This window comes from Hypomesus nipponensis, chromosome 23 (genome assembly GCF_054491055.1).
Source record: "Hypomesus nipponensis isolate SF chromosome 23, ASM5449105v1, whole genome shotgun sequence".
NCBI classification, from domain to species: Eukaryota; Metazoa; Chordata; class Actinopteri; order Osmeriformes; family Osmeridae; genus Hypomesus; species Hypomesus nipponensis.
In genome coordinates this window covers 17108674-17129452 of record NC_140383.1, presented here as the reverse complement: position 1 = coordinate 17129452, position 20779 = coordinate 17108674, and the positions used below count along the sequence as shown (strand labels likewise).

The following is a 20779-nucleotide window of genomic DNA, read 5'->3' as shown; positions in this document are numbered from 1 at the left end:
CACTAAAGGGTCAATTACCTGAGCGTCAGGTCACCTCATAAAAGTAGAGGACGCATTGCGTTATTTGTTATGGAAAATTATCCCTAGTGAGCGGGAACTGTGAAGATATCACAATTATTTTATTAGTAGCCTAACACTGCATTGCGAGAGCAGGTCTCTGCTCTTTTGTGTTTTTCTGCAGACATTGAAAACTTGGGTTGGACATCTTTGAACAGTGCTAGTTCATGACTATACCATATCAAGCTTGATTGTCTATTCGCCTACCATTTAGTTAGCTGACGATTAGCAGTGTACGATATTTTGTGTTAACCGGGTTCATAGAAAGATTAGATTGATACTTTATTGCTCCAGAAGTAAATGAAGGAAGTGGCAAGCCACATGAACATGGATAACAGCGTATTTATTCAATAGAAAGTGCTTGCAAAAAAACGGTTGTATGTGACGGTCATGTAAATTAGTAGTGTAGGGAATGGATGTGGGATCAGTGCAAGTATAGAGAATCATTACAAACTAAAAAGTAAACAGTGATGATGTTCCTGCTAGTAATGGAGAGACCCAGCTTGTTAGGGCACAGCTTATTAAGGACCAAGGCACAGGTCACAGCTGTGCCCCTGCAGCAATCACAGCTCCTCTACCTGCCTGCCAACCTGCAACAGAACCAAAGACACAGCAACAGAAGACAGAGAAAGGAGACCCAAACAGTGCACATAAAGGCAACAATCTAACATGGTTTATACTATCATCACAACAGGCATAGCCTCCCGGTCACTACAAGTCATTCAGGTAATGGTAATGTCCTATTGACTCATACAGCTGTGAACAGTATCCTTTCTGAAGTAGAGCCATGGCTAGTGTTTGCTGACCATGGCAGTGTTTAACGGCGTTCAACTCAAGTTAAAAGCAGTAGGCCTACATCTTACACAGCAGAAAGACTAATATTTACTTCAGGTTATCTACAAGTCCCAGTGTGCCATTAAAATCATCCCTTGACCCAGCAGCAGCTTGGGTAGGCCTGGTTGCACAGTGAAACCCACCTGCAAGGTTGCTGCCAGAAGTTGACCTGAAAATGAGTTGGGCCTTTGGCACATCATAGATGATCTGTTAAGTATAAAGAATGATCTGTTAAGTATATGTGAATGTGAAGGACAGCCGATGCACCTTAATCTCACTGTGGCTGTGTATTTCACTTTTCTAAGTCTATACAAGTTTACAATCTGCGAACTGAGAACTGTCTAATTGTGGCCTAGGCGATGGTGACAACCCAGGCCTACTCATAAACTAACTTTCACCTGTGGATTGCGTCTCTGTCTTGGGTCATGACCAAGGATGTCTCCATGGCAATACTATCTGTGAACTGAGAATCTGACTGATTGTGGCTTAGGCGAAGGCGCCAACCCAGGCACACCCCTGTGCTGAGGTGTTTTTTGCCTGTTCCCACACTGTACTCCCCTAGGAGCATAGTCTGGGGGTTGCCTTTTTTTCTCCTCTCTCCTCATGTTATGCTGAATATTTCTTCCCGTCCTGTCTACCCCCTTGTCATGTTTGTGTATTAGAAACTGCAAGTGGCAGCTCGGATCTAAGACGGATTCGAGAGACCGCAGATAGAGTGCGGCTAGTTAGATCAACACTTTTATAATTGTTGTTGATTTTATGTAAAGCACTTTGAGCTGCAATTCTTGTATGAAAAGTGCTATATAAATAAAGTCTTACTTACTATACAAGGAAGATGACCGCTCAACAAATTGGCATCACAATATATTGGCACGAGAACCTATCACTTCATAACTGCTACCTCCAATCACTGTACATACTGTCCTGTCACTGTACATACTGTCCTGTCACTGAACATACTGTCCTGTCACTGAACATACTGTCCTTTCACTGTACATACTGTCCTGTCACTGAATATACTGTCCTGTCACTGAACATACTGTCCTTTCACTGTACATACTGTCCTGTCACTGAACATATTGTCCTGCTACTTTACATACTGTCCTGTCACTGCATACTGCCCTGTCACTGTACATACTGCCCTGTCACTGTTGGCTACATATACGTTGACCCTGGTACCTTACTGTCATGTTTTTTAATATGGCATCATGGTCCTGTGGAAACTCTGTTTTGTTTGTACAACCATAAGTAATTAAAAATGACAATAAAATACACTTGACATGAATAGTAACAACAGTTGTATTTTGCCACCAACTGAGTTTGCACATTGCCTCTTACATTAAGGAATGTTGGCAGTGAAACCAAATCGCGCACAATACTGAGGCAACGCAATCGCAGTGCAAGGAAAGTTCACAAAGCTCCAAGCCAGACAACCAGCCAGCCTGATATTACTGCATTTATTTGTCTCTAGTCTGCACCCCTTTCGAGTATTGCAAGTGTGACCACCAACTTCATACTAATAGCTAACTAGCTAACCCACATTGCATTTCATAGTAGCTCGCACGAGCATCCCTAGACCTACTTGACTTACGTATTAGATGTTACAATTGTTGTCATAATTTCCCATCGGAGATTCAAGCAAGCAGACTTTAATTTTGGAAAACCAGACGCTGATTGTGCCAAACCAGGCGTTAATTTCGTGTGGTTTGCTCGACACGTCTCAAAATTTGAGACGCAATTTACGTGTGTAAATGGCAACGTGTCACGTGACACGTTCAAAGCACGCGTTTTTTTAGACGCGTGCTTTTGACACGTCTCAAAGTTTGAGACGTAATTTACGTGTGTAAATGGCAACGTGTCACTTGACACGCGTCAATTCGAGGCGAAAAAGACGCCGACTTTGTATGGAAGTCGGCGTTTTTTACGCGTGGTTGAGACGACTTTGCATGCCAAGTCGGCGTTAATTACGCGTGGTAACTCTTCCTGTAGTTAGCTGGGCTTGTGTGATTGGATTCCTCCCTGTATTTTCAAGTACCATGGATCCTCCCCACTGTAGAAGCGGCCGATTCAAAACAAGTTTAACCCAGCACAGTCAGAAGGAAGAGAAGTTTGCAAGAAGGAACTTGTGTAAGCAGACTAAATGACTGCACTCAGCTTTTGCTGTCGAATAACCCTGGACACGACGACCTTCAGTCCACGTTGACAAGGTAACGTTTTTTTCCATTATACCATTATCGTAATCTTCACCGGCTAGCTAGGCTAACAGGGGTTTAACTTGGTCACTGGCTGTGCGGATAGCTTTTGTATGTTTGTTTTTAGCAATGGATTGCTACTGTGATACTTCTGCCTTGCTAGGTAGCCAGTAACTGACTAGTCTAGACTGTTGGATAAAGACTAGCTATTTGCGTTTCGTTTTTATCCGTGAAAGCTGCCATGTTAAGGCTGGACAGTCCATATCCAACTATCGGTCGGCTAGTTATGTAACTAGCAAAACGAGTTAGCCTTAACCCCCAACCATCTGCTATCCCCAGTACAGTAGGCTCCGGTGCTGCAAACTCTTTTGAGATTCGTCTTTTATTGTTGAAAGTCGATTAGTCAATCTAGTTTGTATTTTGAGGCAAACTCGCTGCTGAAGGCAAACAAGCTTAACCTTCAACCTGGCTGGCGTTAGCTTTTTCTTTTATCTTAAAACGAAACTTATCCTATTTCATTCAAGCCTGTGTTGTTACCGGACCACCACAGGGTACAATGGCACCACAACTTATAGCATCTAATAGTACTGGTATTTCTCCCTTTAGGCTATTGGTATTTCTCCCTTTAGGCTATTTTTAGTTGTTAGGCGATTTATTCGGGAGACTATTTGTTCACGTTCTTATTTCAGACACATATGGTCGATACATTATTACTGGTGTAGATACAACAACAAACAATCAAGCCTAACACCATTGTCTTCTTTCAGGATGGAAACAATGCAGCGAAGCCTAGAGTTGGGTACGCTCTTAAATGTTGCTTCAGCAGACAGCCTGATGGCTGAAGTATCCGAGTTCATTCAGGAGATTCGCACCCATGGCCGGCATGCACAACAAGGTGATAACCATTTCAGTGGGGTTGGGTGCTCACAGCTTAGCTAGTCCTTTGAGTTGTTTCGCACATTTTTCTCTGGCAGTTGCCATTGTTAAGTATTTTTGTGTCCATTGGTGTTAAATTCCAGTGGTATTTAACAGTGCATGCCTGGAGCGTGTGCAAGTTACATTCTCTTAAATGTTCTAAGCACATCATTGTATTATTGTTGTAGCCAGTTCCGGTTACCATGGTTACCAGGCTCCATTGACCTGGAGGGGAGCTAGAGGTGCTCCTCGTTATGCCACCACCCGAGAGCAGCTGAGGGGTCTGATGATAGATGGAAGATATTCTCCACGTGTTCCACTACACTCAAAACCACTTCTAAGGTCAGTTGTGCTTGGGGTTGAATGCTTTTAAATGCATGGTTTCCACAATTTTGGCATGAATGGATTGTCAAGAATCAATTACTCTAGTGATGCATTGTCACTCTTTGTGTCTTGTCAGATACTTTTCATTAACCTGAGGGCAGCTGCCTCCCATCAGTGTCGCAGAGGCTGCACAGAAGGTACAGTGTTGCTGCTCTGAATTCTTGATGACACATCGGTGGAAACTACAGACTGAAGGCAGATGCTTGCTCACTCACTCATTTTCTTGGTATAACTTTGTTATTGAAACTGCAGGTTGTAACATCTCAAACGCTAACAGGTAGCTCACTTGTTTATCAACTAGAGCAAGAACTGACATGGATATGTGGATAAGAATAGTTTGATGATGTTGCTGCTACTTCGGTTATTGATACAGTAGTAGCACCTTGAAATATAGATGCTTAAAAGTCCAATGTTATGTTTGTTGTGATTTCAGATGGAGGATAGTCATCCATGGTGGCATTGATGGTTACAGCTGCCTTGTGTTTCTCCACGCTTCCAGCAACAAGTGCAGCATTACTGAATGCTGAGGCCAGACAGTCCGTCCAGGCTTAGAACAGGATCTGGTAGAAGCTAGATTTCTGTGATTGCCACCTTTTGAATTGGAAAACCATGGACCAGAACAAGATAATCAATATTTTCCTGCAGTAGTGAATGTATGTTACTGCACTCTTTTTGGTCTTTTGGCGAAAATCTAGAAATCCTAGAACTGCGGTGCTAAAACTTCAGCTTCAAAATGTTGCTCTCAAGAGTGGTTGATGGGGTGGAGGGAATGATGAAGAGTTGGATCGAGCGATGCAGGTGTATTTGGTTGAGGGGTGGATGGATGTGATACTGCAATTATTATTGTTTATTATTGTATATATATTTTAAACATATCCATATCTGAATAATCAAATTCTCCAGAGTTTTCCTTGTTTCTTGCCTTTCTCAAACCATTCAAATATCTTGTTGCGATCTAGTGACACTGCCCAATTCGCTAAGTGGCGCAGGTAAATTATTGTCCTAGAACTGCGGTCCTGAAACTGCGATCCTGAAACTGCGGTCCTGAAACTGCAGCCTCCGGTGCTGCAGGCACATACTATTGGAGTAGAGAATTCTTGATAACCACAGAAACATAGTACATACAAAAGCTATAAGCTATTTTTAGACTGACACCTAGTGGACAATTAGAACAACACATGTTGCAATTTGTGTTGCAGGCCCTGCATTTCTATCACACAATAAATACATATATATATATTTATTTTTCTGAAATGCTGTGTAATTTTGTAAAAACACCAAATATATATTCTGCTGATTATTTTTTTTTTACAAAATTAAACAGCATTTCAGAAAACGATAACGGAAGTGAGTTAATAGTTTTTAGTTTTTGCGCGCACTTTTCCCAAGGTTTCTCGACATTGCGCGCAATTTCTCAGTTGGACAGTGTCTCAAGTGAAATATGGCTGATCGATTTCGAAGGAGAATAACTGAAATGCGGGATCGCATTAATCAGCATTTTGAGAGTCTGCTTGAAGAGGAAGCTCCAGAGCAAGGAGAGGATAGCCTTGTTGACAGGTAACATCACTGCAATAGTAGGCTGTGATATATGGAAGTTGATTAGTCTATTTTTATATTGTTTAAACAGCAATGCATTTTTTCAAATGACAATTTAATGTGCAAAGTGGCAATGAAATCCTAAATTCAGTTGGATTTTTTTGGGACACAGATTTGAATGAAAGCTCATTTATAAGTATGTGATATTGCACATCATATTGGCAAGGTTTTTCGACTTTTTATTGAAATGGTAATGCATTTTTCAAATGGCAATTCAATGTGGCAGCGAAACAGCGCCCCCAGGCTATTGCATTAGCAATTAGCAGTAGTAGGTTACACCACTGGTTACCCTGAGTGCCCGGTGGCATACTTTTATATAATTAATCTTTCACCCTGAATAAAATACCAAAAATATATAATTCTATAGGCCTATATAGCTAGAAGCTAGCGTATTGGATTTTGTAGCATGTGTGTAAAAGTTGTTTCATCGACATTGTGAGACAACATTGGACGCGTAGGCTACTAAACATCTTTCACTCTGATTAAATACAGCAAAAAAAGAGTAGTGTGTAGCCTAGTAGATAACATCATGCTACATCGGTTTGATCGACTTTGCGAGTAGCCTACATAAACTTAAATCTGCACAATTTGCGAAGTACAACCAAGCCCTCGCCCCTCGGCTTGAAGCAACGGCCCCGGTGGATGTAGGTGGTATTGCATTACGGTTAGGTTTCCGACTCTTCCGGTCGTTTTTATTCTATTAACTCCAGTCAACATTTACAAAACTTATCTCCCCCAATAATTTTTGTTCGATTCTCGAACCTGGCTCATACTACTAGCTTATTCATAGAATAATTTATCCCGATTTTTGCTAAGTTTGAGACCAATCCGAAATGGGTAAACTAGCACCCCATTTATTTGCTTACGTCAATAAAAGTTGCCTGCAAATGTGCTCGCGGATACTAACAGGGCACGAGCACAATAGTTCACATTGGCCGATAGCCGATTTACATGGAGCTGATTGAGCCATAGACTTATATTGAATGAGCACAGGGAGAACTGGCTTGAGTTGCCTGCCCTGTTGTAGCAAGTTAAGCAAATGTCACACATACATGAAATGTTGTTAATATAGTTTATTCCCGTTATTTTAAAACAGATTTGATTTTTCGTTAAAACGTTCATGACATAATTGCAAATATAATATGTTAAGCGCGAGCATAGATTGTTGACGTCTATCTGGAGCAAAGACGAAGATTAATACTTTAACCGGTAACCACAATAGGAAATTATATAGGCCTATATTTAAATAATATTAGTCTTGCCTTCAGAAGCTTTTGTTAAACACACCCATTATTCTTTTGTTGATTGTGTCATCAAGCCAGACTGCTTTTGTGGGGCAATGAAGGTCCTCAGTGACTCTATATGTTTCACCCCCACTTACATCTGATGGAAACGTCTTGTAGCCTATATGGTTCTTCGAATATTCCCCTTTCAAAGGCAAATGTCCAATAAAGTATATTTTAGACACAGTTCTCAAGCTTTTATTTATTACATTATTACCAAGTCTTGTTAGATAACGTTATATCCATTAATAGGCATTTGGTTTAGTAGGATGAACATATAAAACACAGGCAATATTTCTACACTGATGTTAAATTGAAGGCTGTGTGAATTTCGTGGCATTTCATTTGAATATAAAGAAGAAAGTAAGCTATGCTAAGTCTGCATTATGGAAGATTTTGGTTACCAAAATAACTATAAAGCTTTCTTTGCCTGGCGAGAACAAAGACGGAGCTGTTCATGCTAACAGTTTATTTCATCTGATACAATGCATTGGAAGTCATACTCATATCACGAAGAAAAAAAGCAACCTATGTGATGAGTTCCATCTAGAATAGCCCTATATTTAGCCCTATAGCCTATTTCTAAAAAACAAGTGAAAGGAATAGTATACAGTGACAGAATACATTTCCGTTAAGTTTGCATCATGTGTCTGATTCTTATCGGACTTGTACCCCATTCTGCCACTGCAATGCCTTAGCTCACACGCTCGTAACATAGGCTCGTAACCATATCAATCTATGCTCGCGACTGGTTGTTGCAAAGTATGACGTGTACAGCTAGTTGCAAGCGTGCACGAGGTATCGGAGCTAGGGAAAAAAAGAGCCACTGTTTAAAGCTAGACCGGAAGACACAGAAGTGGAAAGATGGCCGCGTCCAGTCTCGCGCTCTCGCTTGCCTCACTGCGCCACTGAGCACTTTTCATAGAAATGAATGGGGACGCCATCTTGGAAGACAAAAGTAGCTTACTCTAGTTATATTAACTTTATGAGTTCAACTAACAACTCTGCATTTATCTGTCTGACACGCCCCCGAGCGTGGTGCATTGTGGGAAGGCAAGTTGTTATACTGTTACAGTAGCAATCATTAATAAAACAGAAAGGTATCATATAAAATAATAATATAACATTTATATTTGTTTTCTATGGAGAGGACTTCATGTAGGCTACTTGATGAGATGATATAGCCTATTAGATTATAGCCTGACACAGTATTTTGACCATACTGTATAGTTGACCCCGCAAATTTCCAAGATACAACCGTATCCTAGTGTTTTCTTAGGCAACATTGTTTTTATTTTAATACAGGCATATTGTCGATACACGTTGCTTGTTTATTTATTTGAAGTAGCCTATGGCTCTAGGCTATATTGAAGGTGGTTTATGTGTATGATCTCAGTGGTCATTCACTGTTTTTGAATTTTTGTCTAAATGGAAATTATAATTAATTTATATTTGTGATTCTTCAGTTTTCCTTAATATAACAAAAAATATGTACTTCCCTTCAAGATTTGAACTTTTTAGGAATGAACAAAGTGGAAGAAACAGTCACCCACGGGCAGGTGGACCTGCTCGTTCTATCACAAGGAGGCGTAACCGGACCGTAACTTTTAGGGTTACACTTTTAAGGGCAGGAGCCACACGCTACTCCACCACCGGCAGTAAGAATATTGCAATGTATCTTTGTTGTTGCTTTCTTCATAGCAATATGTTCATTTTTATGAGCTTTCCTTTATGTATACTTACCTTTTAGATGGCACAACTCAGACCTTGGTGGTTCCAAGAGACCAGGCAGAGAGGGATTTTAAAGCTGCGCTACAGCGCCTATTCCCTCAGCTCGACCCTGAAGCTGATTTCGATGTATGCAAGGTGGATTCGCACAGGCGTGTTCAGCAATTAAATTTAACCGCTGTTACACCGGCTGCAATTCTTTTAAGTGGCCAACTCGGAAGGTCAGCCCTATATATTCGGGAGAAGGTAATAAAACCCAGATTTTTCACTCTGTGCTCGATGTGATATACTGGATCAGTAGATCTTATTGTTCATGTCTAATGGTTCAACTCTTAAGTTTTGGTAGAAAGACAGTATCATTCAAGGCCTTCACCTAATTATGCATTACATTACATACAGAGGAATGCATGATTATTTACTTTTTTACTAAATCATTTTCAGAAACAACCTAATGTTTAACAGCTCTATTGCTTTACATTTTTATTTGATATGCCTTTACTTGATCCCTTACAGACTGCTTCCACAAACAACCCCACACCTGTGCCAGCACCACTTCCTGTGGCCGTGCTCCTGCCAGCACCACTTCCTGTGGCCTTGCCCCTGCCAGCACCACTTCCTTTGGCCTTGCCCCTGCCAGCACCACTTTCTGGTTCCGAAACACTTCCTGTGGCCTCCCCATCATGGAGTGCCCGTTCTACATCTCCTGATGTAGATGAAGACACTGTGTAAGTTATGAGAGCAATATGTTATTTAAAGTATTTGACAAATTAACAGACTAAGTATTCAGTTAATGGCCTTTATTTTGAATTGTTCTAATTTTTAGTGTGGATCTCAAGCAACTGATGCAGTTGATGAGCAGCATGGTGGACATAACATCTAACCCTGATGGCAACCAGATGAACATCCTGCGAGACAGCGTATTCAAGTGTGCGCTCAGAGGTTTTCGGCGGGCACGCTTTAACCCTGAAGCGAAATTGGACGTCGTGTTCAGGGATGCTGATGGAATTGGAGAGGGGGCAGCTGACGAGGGTGGGCCCACGAGGGAGTTCCTCCGGCTGCTGATGAGTGCCATCCACTCATCAGATATATTTGAGGGACCAGACTGGGAGAAATCCCTTTCCTGCAACTCTCAAGGTGAGTTACTTTAACATCAACAAATACACATTTGTTATTAGCCCTTTGAGCCCAATATCTTCCAAAAATGGTCAATTATGTATGTGTATACTATGTATTATAAAATATTTATATATTCGACAGCACTCTATGATGGCGTGTACAAACAGGTGAGAAGGATGATTTCTGTCTGTCTGGTACACGGGGGTGTAGAGCCACAGTTCTTTTCAGAACGGCTCTACAGGCAAGTCTGTGGCCTACAACCTCCTGTCACAGACATAGCCGAAATAAATGACTACAACTTCCGTGAAAAGTTGACCAAGGTACTTGATACTGTGAACGGTTTTCTTTCTCTCATGTTGCTATGAAGTTATTATCCTGTTGGTTTTTATGAATAATTTCATTGTTGATACATCTTTTCAAGGTTATTGATTGATTGCTCATTCATTCATTTCAATGATCAAAGGTACAAATAGCACAAACTCTAGACGAGGCTCAGGAAGCGGTGCTGGAGGCCTCTGATGAACTCTCCATGTTGGGTTCAGTCCGATACATGCGGACCTTGGAGGAGAGGGATGCCTTGGTGGAATCTGCCACCAAGTTCTACCTGGAAAGCAGGCTACGAGATGCTGTTGAGCAGTAAGTTTTTATACATATGAGGACTAAACATAAACTGATTAGGCAATCTGGGTCAATAAATTGCATGACATTTTATTTGTATGTGTTATAGGTTCAAAGAGGGTCTGGAGTGTCTGAGTCTCCTCCCAATTGCTAACAGACACCCAACCCTCTTCAGAGAGGTTTTTATGAATGTAGCGAAACCTCTACTAGCCAGAGACTTGGCTTCCCTTTTTGTGCCGGAGCTCTCCCCTGCTGGCAGCAACAAGAGAGCAGGGCCATATGCTTTTGGAGAGATTGGTTGCTGGAGGTGGAAGGTTAGACAAAACCCAAATTAAAATGTTATGTCACATAATTTTAACTTCATCACTCAGCCGGACATAAGCTCTCAGTTTCTTACATCTCTACTAGCTGTATTTAATCAGTAACTACTTTCATTGACAGTGTGGTGTTCACAGTATTAAGGTTTGCCTTTAGATGTGATGTTTTTTTGTATGATCTTTTGCAAAAACATTTCAGAGGGGAGCGCTGAATTAACCCTGGAGCAGATCCTAATTTTCACGTTGGGTGCTTCAGCAATTCCTTGGTTCGGCTTCCCAGTTTCACCCAGCATTGAATTTTTACACCACCAAGGGGATGAGCCTGTGAGAATCTTTCCAGAGGCAAATACATGTGCCATCATTTTGAGATTGCCCATCCATGCCACCTACATGGGCTTCAAAGAAAGGATGGAGAGTGGAATCCTCCAGTCACCTACCTTTGGCACCATCTGATTTCAGAATTGTTAACGTCTTCTGTTCTGTTTCCAATAAAATACAGGAAATCTGTATTTGAATTTTTTGTTGTCTTTCTCGTAGGTTTTTGGCAGATGCTTGTATTCAACGTAATGATATTTTGAGTAGGCCTATAAAACCTGTCTAACACCAAGCTATTCCTCTATTCGATCTCACAAATAAAGTTTGGATATTTATTACACGGCTGTTCTTAATGCTGAAGAATGCCCCATTTACTTGAATGGTATTTTCAGATAACAGACCGTTGCTATGTATAACTGACCGCTGTCAAGGGAAGTTGCCTTTTTGCTTCGGATTCCCGTCTTTCGTTGCACTCCGCAAGTAGTCCGGTAACTTTTCAACACCAGCGTACTCCGTTGCTTAGCGACGTCAGCTGATTTGAAGCCTAGAGAATGTTACACGTAATAAAGTTGAGCGTATTTGGCGAACCATTTCTCTGCTAATCAACACTACGAATGGTAACAAATAAATTGTAAAAAGACACTGTGTTGTTATTTTATTTTTGGCAAGTAGCTGTGTAATAAGCAGGATAATGTATGTGTAGAAAATGTATAGAACGCTGGTCATTATCGGGAAAATAAGCCCCCGACAGGGCGAACAGCCCCGCAAAACGGAGGGGTGTAGCTTCGCTCTGAAAGGGCTTATTTTCACGATAATGACCGGCGTTCTATACATTATCTCTTACATACATATTACCAGTCAAAAGTCTGGACACATTTTCCCACTGTATATACACATACACACTAGTGTGTAATAGAAATTCAGGGCCCGCAACACAAATTGCAACATGTGTTGTTCTAATTGTCCACTAGATGTCAGTCTAAGCCTATATACCATGTAATACGTTTCTGTGGTTATCAAGAATGATGGGTGTGGCCTGCAGTGTTAAGAATTTTATTTTGTGCACAACTAGCACTGGTCAACAACTTGGCACCAGTTGATGAAACATCAAAAAGGTCAATAAAAGACAAATAGCAAAAAAATAAAATAAAAACGTTTACAGAGTAAAGTAAGTAGCAGTGCAACTGGCAGTGCAAATATAATTCTCATTGCGTATTCCTTGTCTGAAAGTCCAAAATCTTATTGGTCATTTGAGGACTCCAGGAAAGAAATGATCTCTTGCAGGATGTCCATTCCAAGGGCTGTTCTGAGGCCTCCGAGGGGATTGATTTGTGCGGCAAGTACTTGCATGAGAGCATTTCCCAAAGTAAACTGGTTTGGAGGTATGGTCACTCTCTCTGGCCAGTGAACAACAGGTGTCCCTGCCGCCCCGCCCTGAGCCGCCCTGCGCTGAGCCACCCCGCCCTGAGCCGCCCCGTCCATACCTCTGGGTACAGTGCTGTCTGCCCTTTCACCTCCTGTGGGTGTGGCAGCAAAGAAGTCCTGCATTGCAGTAGTAGGTAGCCTCTGTTGTGCAAGGCAGGTTCTAACGAAGATCTGCAGAGGGGACTGGTGCCTCTCAGTCCTCAAACCATGGTGGTTCCACTGGTTGCAGAAGTCTGCCATGTCTCTATTTTTTCTAGGGAGATACACATAATGCAGAGCCCAGACATGCATTTCATTGTCGATGTCCACAATCCCCTCACTCTCAAGGAAATTGAACAGATGGTAGTAGACATTGGTCAAACCACGCCACAGGTCACCCCACAGTCTCTCAATCCTCTGATTGTGTGTGCTCCTTCCCCTCAAAGCACTACCTTTCCCTGACCCTCGGAAAATGTTCATGAATAAACAGACAGCGTTGTTTTCTCCTCCGTGGTCTGTTCTGACCCTGGATGGAACACCATATCTGGTCACTGCATTCATGAAGCAGTCCATTACAGTACTGCTGCGATTGTTGCTGGAAGCACGGAGAAACACAACAAGGCGACTGTAGCCATCAATGCCACCGTGGATGACTATCCTCCACCTGAAATCAGAAAAGACATAACATAGGACTTAAAAGCTGTCAATAAAATCTGTGCTTGACAAAGTGCAGCTGCACTACCAATAACAGCAGAAACATCTTAAAACAATTATTATCCACATGTCCATGTCAGTTCTTGCTTTGGTTGATAAACAAGTGAGCTACCTGATAGTGTTTGAGATGTTACAACCAATAGTTTAAAGAACAAATACAGTCAGTGAGTAACCTTACCTTATCAGTTTGTGGTTTCCATCCAGGTGCCATAAAGAATTTGGACCAGCGACACGGTAGGACCTTCTGTGCAGCCTCTGCGACATGGCTCTGAGGGCAACCGCCCTCGGGTTAACGCAAACCATACTGTCCCTCACTCTGCGTCTCTGCACCCGGATTCCCTCTGCCCTCAGTTGTGCTCGGACGGACTCCGGTCCAACTCTGTCATTCCCAGCCACAAGGTCCTTAACCTTATCGTCCAGAGCAGTGTCTGACAAGTCTGAAAAACACCCTGCCTGTGAAAGATTCAAGCGTCTGACGAGACAGAAACAGTAACAATGCCCAGATGAGACAATGCATCACTATAGTACTTGATTTCTTGATTGTTGACAATCAACTCATGTCTTCAAACTGTGGAAATCATGCATTTAAAAGATTTGCCTTTCATAGCATTTAACCCCAAGCACAACTGACTTGTAGGCGCCGTTTGACTGTGGAACGGGACACATGGAGGATCTCAGCCATCTGAGAGAGGCTGAAGGCACAGGACATGAGAAACCTCAATTGCTCTCCGGTGATGTGATAATGAGGAGCCCCCATTGCTCCAGTCCAAGTCAATGGAGCCTGGTAACCAGAACTGGCTACAACAATAATACAATGATGTGCTTAGAACATTTAAGAGACTGTAACTTGCACATGCTCCAGGCATGCACTGTTAAACACCACTGGAATTTAACACCAATGGACACAAAAAATACTGAACAATGGCAACTGCAAGAGAACAATGTGCGAAACACCTCAAAGGACTAGCTGAGCTGTAAGCACCCAACCCCACTGAAAAGGCTCTCACCTTGTTGTGCATGCCGACCATAGGTGCGAATCTCCTCGATGAACTCGGATACTTTAGCTATCAGGCCGTCTGCTGAAGCAACATTCAAGAGCGTACCCCTTGCCCACTCTAGGCTTCGCTGCATTGTTTCCATCCTGAAATAAGACTGGTGTTAAAGTAGACAAGGCTAGATTTGTTGTTGTTGTATCCAAACCAGTAATAATTTATCGACCATGTGTATCTGAAATAAGAACGTGAACAAATAGTCTCCATAATAAATCGTCTAACAACTGAAAATAACCTAAAGGGAGAAATACCAATAGCCTAAAGGGAGATATACCAGTAATATTAGAAGCTAAAAGTCTTCGTCGTAAAAACAAACATACAAAAGCTATCCGCACAGCCAGTGAGCAAGTTAAACCCCACGTTAGCCTAGCTAGCCGGTGAAGATTACGATTCACGTCACAAATAATGATTTCGAAAAAAACTGTACCTTGTCAACGTGGACTGAAGGTCGTCGTGTCCAGCGTTATCGGATAACAAAAGCCGAGTGCAGTCATTTAGGGTCTGCTTGCAGTTTCGTAGGAAGTTCCTTCTTGCCATCTTAAACTTCTGACTCTGCTGGGCTAAACTTGTTTTGAATCGGCCGCTTCTACAGTGGGGAGGATCCATGGTACTTGAAAATACAGGGAGGAATCCAATCACACTAGCCCAGCTAACTACAGAAGGAGCTAGGGAAATTGCGGGCAGTGATTTGCATGTGGCGTTCAGGCGTTTATTTAACGCCTGCAATTGCACGTGTAAATATGCACGCGTTTATTTAACGCCTGCAATTGCACGTGTAAATATACACGCGTTTATTTAACGCCTGCAATTGCACGTGTAAATATACACACGTTTATTTAACGCCTGCAAATGCACGTGTAAATATACAGCCGTTTATTTAACGCCTGCAAGCCTTAACTAACGCGTACATTCATGTGTAACTTTCGCCTGCACATTTACGGCTGCAGCCGCTTATGAAACAGCTGCAGGCGCTTCCTAAACGGGTGTCCAATCAAAAATATGCGTTAAAATTACGCGTACATATGACCCTTTTGGCTTTCCATAGAGATCACACGCATAGTCGAGTTACGAGTTAGTCGGAAACTCCCTCGGGAATCACCGCACCCAACATAGCGACCACGATGTCGCAGACGTTCACCGGGCCCTCAATCACGACCTCAAGAGATCACCTTTTTATAGCAGCAAATGTTTATAGGCCCTTTTTTGGGCAACACATCATAGTTTATCGATCACTTATTATTCGGTTGTGTCTCCCTCCCGGTTAACGTCCTTCCCACCTGGGTAATACATAAAACAAAAACGCTTGCCTCCCCGTTAGTTTTATCCCACGTGAGACGCAACACCGCACCTATCGAGAGCGTGTCTGAACAGACGAACACTTCAGGACCCTGTGTTCGCGTAAACACCAGCTGGACAGTATTCGTGTCTAAATGACTGGTCGCGAATCCCCGGGGAACTCACCTGATGTCTAGGCGTGTGGCGCCGAGTGGATGCCTTGGTCTCAAGCGGGGGGGCGCAAAAATGGGCGGTAGGGCAATGACTGTCTTTGTCAAATTTTTCATATATGACGTAGACTTCTATCTGTTTACACACTTTTCCTGCACTTCTCAAAAGTTCAAATGTGGTTTCACCAATGCAGCATTCACTAACCACATCCTCTGCATCTGTCATACTGAAACATTTCTCTTAAACTTCTACACATTAGCAGTTATACATATCTTATTTTAAGATGCACATCTATTAAGCATTTGAAATTCCAAGAGGTAAAAAAGTTCCAAAAAACATTTAGCAAGCTATTCTTAAAATACATTTGCCAATACACATTCTGAAAATATATGCGAGCACTTTCTTAAACATTTGCCAATGCACACTCTGAAAATATATGCATATACTAGAGATCAAAACTTCTCTTGAAAACACAAAACTTGATATAAGTATGCATGAAAAAATGCTAAAACCTTTATATATGTCTGCAAGCATTTAAGACTTTTTTAATGCACAACTTGGATATATGTATGCACAAAGTCAAACACATTTGCCAAATTCACATTTTTCGTCAAAGTCCATCAAAACGAAAGCTCCTTCAGGTGCGTTCGACAGCACTAGTTTTCTAACTCGGCTAAATTGAGACGTCGTACAGTAGGCCTATCATTTTAATGTGTACAGTAGTTAACAATGTTCTCGATAACACTAGCAGAGCCCGTTTAAGGAGAGCCTTGCCACTCCCTATTAAGCCCCATTGTACCGAATTTGGCTCCAGAGTTCCACTGGGGGTGATCGCGAGCGAGTGCATGTTGAATGGGAGTCTATGGAGCTTAACAGCTAAATTTGTCTCTTTTGCCTGATTGTCGTTAAGAAATCTCCGATTTGATTGTAGTTTTTGCATGTTCAACATGGATTATAGGTCGAAAGTTGAACGAATGAGTACTTATGTCCTTTTGATTTCTTACAGGGTGAGTCGTTGTTGCCCATAACACGCTAGCATTCTGCTAATGAATGCTGATTGGTTAGTGAAGGACTGATGCGACCAGAGCTTGCGCTTGATGGCATCCGAAGGAGAATCAGTATGTCAGAGCATTAACAACATTAGCAACAACATTAGCAAGCCAAAACTCTTTCTAGCATGTGTATTGACAGGGAGAGCCTAACCTGTCAGCTGTGTTGTCGATGCCCTGAGAGAAAAAAGTAAGTGACTAGCTTGCAGTAAAGCAGTAGCTCTGGTCAATTACGTTTTCAAAAGCTTTTTAGAACAGAAAGGCGACTTTAAAACAATCTAACAGCCAGCAGTGTGTATTTTTTTGCCTCACCTTTTGAATTCAGAATTCTAATTACTAGACAAAAAATTATATCCTGAGAAAAGTGGATTTGGAGGGGTACCGCTCCATAGACCTCCATTCATTCTGCACTCGCTCGTTAGCGCCCTCACATGGAACTTCAACCAGTTCAGAACCCGGAAGTTTCCCGAGAGTGGCAGTTCTCTTATATATATCTATGGTTCTCTCTATATTAGACATTCTCTGACACTAGCTAACTAGCTAGCTTGAAATCGGATGCCTAAACACTACAGTAGTGGTGTCGTGTCTTTAAGGAAACAGAAAATACAAAACAGCCGAAGCTACTTTTGGACAGGTGAAGGCTAGCTCTAGCAAGTCAAGTAGCGTTAACTCTATTGTAGAGTACTGTAGCAAGCTACTTTTGAACAGTTATCTCTAGACTATAGCTACAATAAACCAAGACGTTTTGCAAGAAAAGTAGCATAATGATATGCTACGTTGCTATGTCGGACAAATGTTCACGATGAGTATGAAGGAAAGTTGATTAGCACTAGCTAGATGGTTGTAAATATCTGGATACTGAAGGTCTGGGAAGCTTTCCGTTTCAGCTTTTTACGGTCCTAAAATTAACTCCAGGAGCATATGGATAAAATACACTTCCACTTAATGTTCTTTGCATTTGAACTGCTGTCTAACTGTAGCTAATTCATGTTGCAGGTGTTGATTCCGGACGAACTGGCGGAGGACGAGGAGAAGGATTAGAAGGGGTTGACACAATTAAAATATAAGAAAATTAAGGCTTTTAAAATGCATTTGAATAAAGTGTTTGTTTATACTGTAAATCGTGTTTTTTCTTCTACAAGCACACACATAATACGTTACAATGCACAATACTTAGCAGCAGCCTATTATACTTAAAGTTGATTTTAAAAAAATAAAGAACTTAAATTACCTTGTTGAGTTTAAGTGAACACATTCCGTTTAGTTTTGCACTATAGGCTAATATGCATTTTATACTTTGTATACAAAAATATCCACTAAATGCATGAATGTGACTATAAATTAAGGTTGAGAAATTGATTCTGCATTTGGTATGCAAAAGTTATCAGGATGTCGCAAGGGAACGTCCCCATGACGTCGCAGACAAACGTCCCCTAAATGTTATGAGGACGTTACATGGACGTCACTTGTCTGCTACGTCCTGGGACTTTCAGGGGACCCTACAAAAAACCCTACGTTCCCTTGCGAAGTCCTGATAACATTCGGGGACGTCCTGGGGACGTCATTTTGTTAGCTGGGTAGCGGAGGTTGACACCCTGATATCATGGTGTCAGGTCAATAACCTCTCTCTTAACATCAGCAAGACCAAGGAGATGATTGTGGACTATAGGAGGCGGCAGGAGGAGCATGCACCCCTACTCATCAATGGATCGGAAGTGGAGAAGGTCAGCTGCTTCAAGTTCTTCGGGACTTATATCAGAGAATGTCTAATATCCACCTTAATCCTAGCTCCCATGATCCATTTCCTAGTTATGGGCGCGACTTCCGGAGCAGGCGATTGTCATGGTAACGCTCATAAACAGTCATTGCCGTAAGCTAATTCTGATGCGAAATAAAACATGTGGGAACACAGCCTGTTACACCAGAATCGGGACAGTTTGATCATACTTCTGCCATCTACTATCGAGGGATGGGAGGCCGACCTGAAAAAGTGGCCTCAAATAACGTACAATAGCATATTTAGCTACTTTATTAACTCTGTTGCTACTGACGGTGAAGCGATAAATAACCTGAAAAGCTCTGAGTCTTATCAGTAGCTAGGTACCTCCACAGCAATAAAGTTGGTCTCGTTTTAATAAAGGAGGTGGGACACAACCTTATCTACCTTAAAGCAGACATAGAGCCTAGTCAAAGCCTCAAAAATCACCTGTCCTGGGTTTTAGTTTCATTGTCAGGGGAAATAGAAACGGATGGGTGCTCATGTGTAGCTGGACCAGCACACTACTAACCCAAAAAAATTCATATATGAATAATTGCATCCCACCTTTACTGACAGTACTGCAACTAAATCTGTGGAGGTCTTTCGTAGCCTAAACGCAAAGTAGGATGCGGATTTCCTCCGCCGGCGTTTTGTCCACAAAATGAAATGAGTACACATATAATAGTGTTTTTTGTGGTGGTCTCTTCAAGGCTAGATTTTTCAGCTACATTCTTTTGTAGTCCTCATCTGTCGGCAGGCGAAGGACACTGTACCGTTTGTCACAATAAATCCCTTTTTGTTGTGGGTGTGTGTTCAACAGACTATCGTTGAAGCCACATATTTAGCTAAATCTGGTTGTTAGCTAGTAAAGCCGCAAACAGCGCAACAGGTAGCCAGAGCTCCGCAATGATATTTTATAGGCCTAACAATGATAATAACAATCCAATGACAACAAGTGTTTAAAAACAAACCAGTTTTAGTTAAATTACAGTTGAAATTGCTTTCGAAAGAATCACTGTTGACGGCTGGCTGGGACTAACGCCAGAGAATGTCTAATATAGAGAGAACTGCCACTCTCGGGAAACTTCCGGGTTCTGAACTGGTTGAAGTTCCATGTGAGGGCGCTAACGAGCGAGTGAAGAATGAATGGAGGTCTATGGAGCGGTACCCCTCAAAATCCACTTTTCTCAGGGTATAATTTTTTGTCTAGTGATTTGAATTCTGAATTCGAAAGGGGAGGCAAAAAACATACACACTGCTGGCTATTGGATTGTTTTAAAGTCGCCTTTCTGTTCTAAAAAGCTTTTGAAAATGTCATTGACGTCATACACATCGTACGACCAGAGCTACTGCTTGATGGCAAGCTCTGGTCACTTACTTTTTTCTCGCAGGGCATCGACAACACAGCTGACAGGTTAGGCTCTCCCTGTCAATACACATGCTAGAAAGAGTTTTGGCTTGCTATGTTGTTGCTAATGTTGCTAATGCTCCGACATTCTGATTCCGCTTCGGATGCCATCAAGCGGGAGCTCTGGTCGTATCAGTCCTTCACTAACTAATCAGCATTCATTAGCAGAATGCTAGGGTGTTATGGGCAACAACGACTCACCCTGTAAGAAATCAAAAGGACATAAGTACTCGTTCATTCAACTTTCGACCTATAATCCATGTTGAACATGCAAAAACTGCAATCAAATCGGAGATTTCTCAACGACAATCAGGCGAAAGAGACACATTTAGCCGTTTAGCTCCATAGACTCCCATTCAACATGCACTCGCTCGCGATCACCCCCAGTGGAACTCTGGTGGAACTGCAGCCAAATTCGGTACAATGGGGCTTAATAGGGAGTGGCAAGGCTCTCCTTAAACAGGCTCTGCTAACGTATAGCAAACCCCAACGTCCGCTACTCACCGGAAGTTGCACCCATAATCATTTCTACAGTAGACCCCCTGAGAATAAGGTGGATCGAGAGAACTGCCACTCTCGGGAAACTTCCGGG

General features: G+C 42.0%; 2 protein-coding genes and 2 long non-coding RNA genes across 8 annotated transcripts; 2 read left to right on the top strand and 2 right to left on the bottom strand.

Annotated features, from left to right (window-relative positions):
- Positions 1-381: 381 nt before the first annotated feature.
- LOC146234424 (uncharacterized) lies at positions 382-2651 on the bottom strand. Its single transcript, XR_014741819.1, has 2 exons — positions 2483-2651; positions 382-1098 (listed from the first exon to the last, which is right to left on the bottom strand). It is a non-coding gene; the product is annotated as an uncharacterized LOC146234424 (long non-coding RNA).
- Positions 2652-2750: 99 nt separating this feature from the next.
- LOC146234423 (uncharacterized) lies at positions 2751-5277 on the top strand. Of its 3 annotated transcripts, none has more exons than XR_014741818.1 (5): positions 2751-3098; positions 3851-3978; positions 4187-4340; positions 4459-4608; positions 4816-5277. It is a non-coding gene; the product is annotated as an uncharacterized LOC146234423 (long non-coding RNA). The 3 variants fall into 3 exon arrangements; XR_014741817.1 differs by having other exon boundaries at positions 2757-3098; positions 4459-4519; XR_014741816.1 differs by having other exon boundaries at positions 2760-3098; positions 4459-5277.
- Positions 5278-5797: 520 nt separating this feature from the next.
- Positions 5798-11965, top strand: LOC146234422 (uncharacterized). Of its 3 annotated transcripts, XM_084689438.1 has the most exons (9): positions 5798-5939; positions 8768-8919; positions 9012-9235; positions 9503-9714; positions 9813-10123; positions 10247-10425; positions 10569-10741; positions 10833-11037; positions 11240-11965. In XM_084689438.1, exons 1-9 carry the CDS (start codon positions 5824-5826, stop codon positions 11255-11257), a joined length of 1590 nt encoding a protein of 529 aa, XP_084545564.1. In that variant the 5' UTR covers positions 5798-5823; the 3' UTR covers positions 11258-11965. The 3 variants fall into 3 exon arrangements, with proteins under 3 accessions (XP_084545564.1, XP_084545565.1, XP_084545563.1); XM_084689439.1 differs by having other exon boundaries at positions 10247-10272; positions 10833-11965; XM_084689437.1 differs by having other exon boundaries at positions 10833-11965.
- A 629-nt stretch (positions 11966-12594) lies between these two features.
- Positions 12595-14613, bottom strand: LOC146234421 (uncharacterized). Its single transcript, XM_084688519.1, has 4 exons — positions 14481-14613; positions 14105-14271; positions 13652-13986; positions 12595-13423 (listed from the first exon to the last, which is right to left on the bottom strand). The coding sequence occupies exons 1-4, from the start codon at positions 14611-14613 to the stop codon at positions 12595-12597; spliced, it is 1464 nt and encodes a 487-aa protein (XP_084544645.1).
- Between the last annotated feature and the right edge of the window lie 6166 nt (positions 14614-20779).

Coding starts and splice junctions, on each gene's coding strand:
- LOC146234422 (XM_084689437.1), top strand. CDS start 5,824: ATGGCTGATCGATTTCGAAGGAGAATAACTGAAATGCGGGATCGCATT. Junction 9,715..9,812: donor GATGTAGATGAAGACACTGT/GTAAGTTATGAG, acceptor TCTAATTTTTAG/TGTGGATCTCAAGCAACTGA. Junction 10,124..10,246: donor CCTTTCCTGCAACTCTCAAG/GTGAGTTACTTT, acceptor TATATTCGACAG/CACTCTATGATGGCGTGTAC.
- LOC146234421 (XM_084688519.1), bottom strand. CDS start 14,613: ATGGAAACAATGCAGCGAAGCCTAGAGTGGGCAAGGGGTACGCTCTTG. Junction 14,272..14,480: donor TGGTCGGCATGCACAACAAG/GTGAGAGCCTTT, acceptor TTATTGTTGTAG/CCAGTTCTGGTTACCAGGCT. Junction 13,987..14,104: donor CAGTCAAACGGCGCCTACAA/GTCAGTTGTGCT, acceptor CTATAGTGATGC/ATTGTCTCATCTGGGCATTG.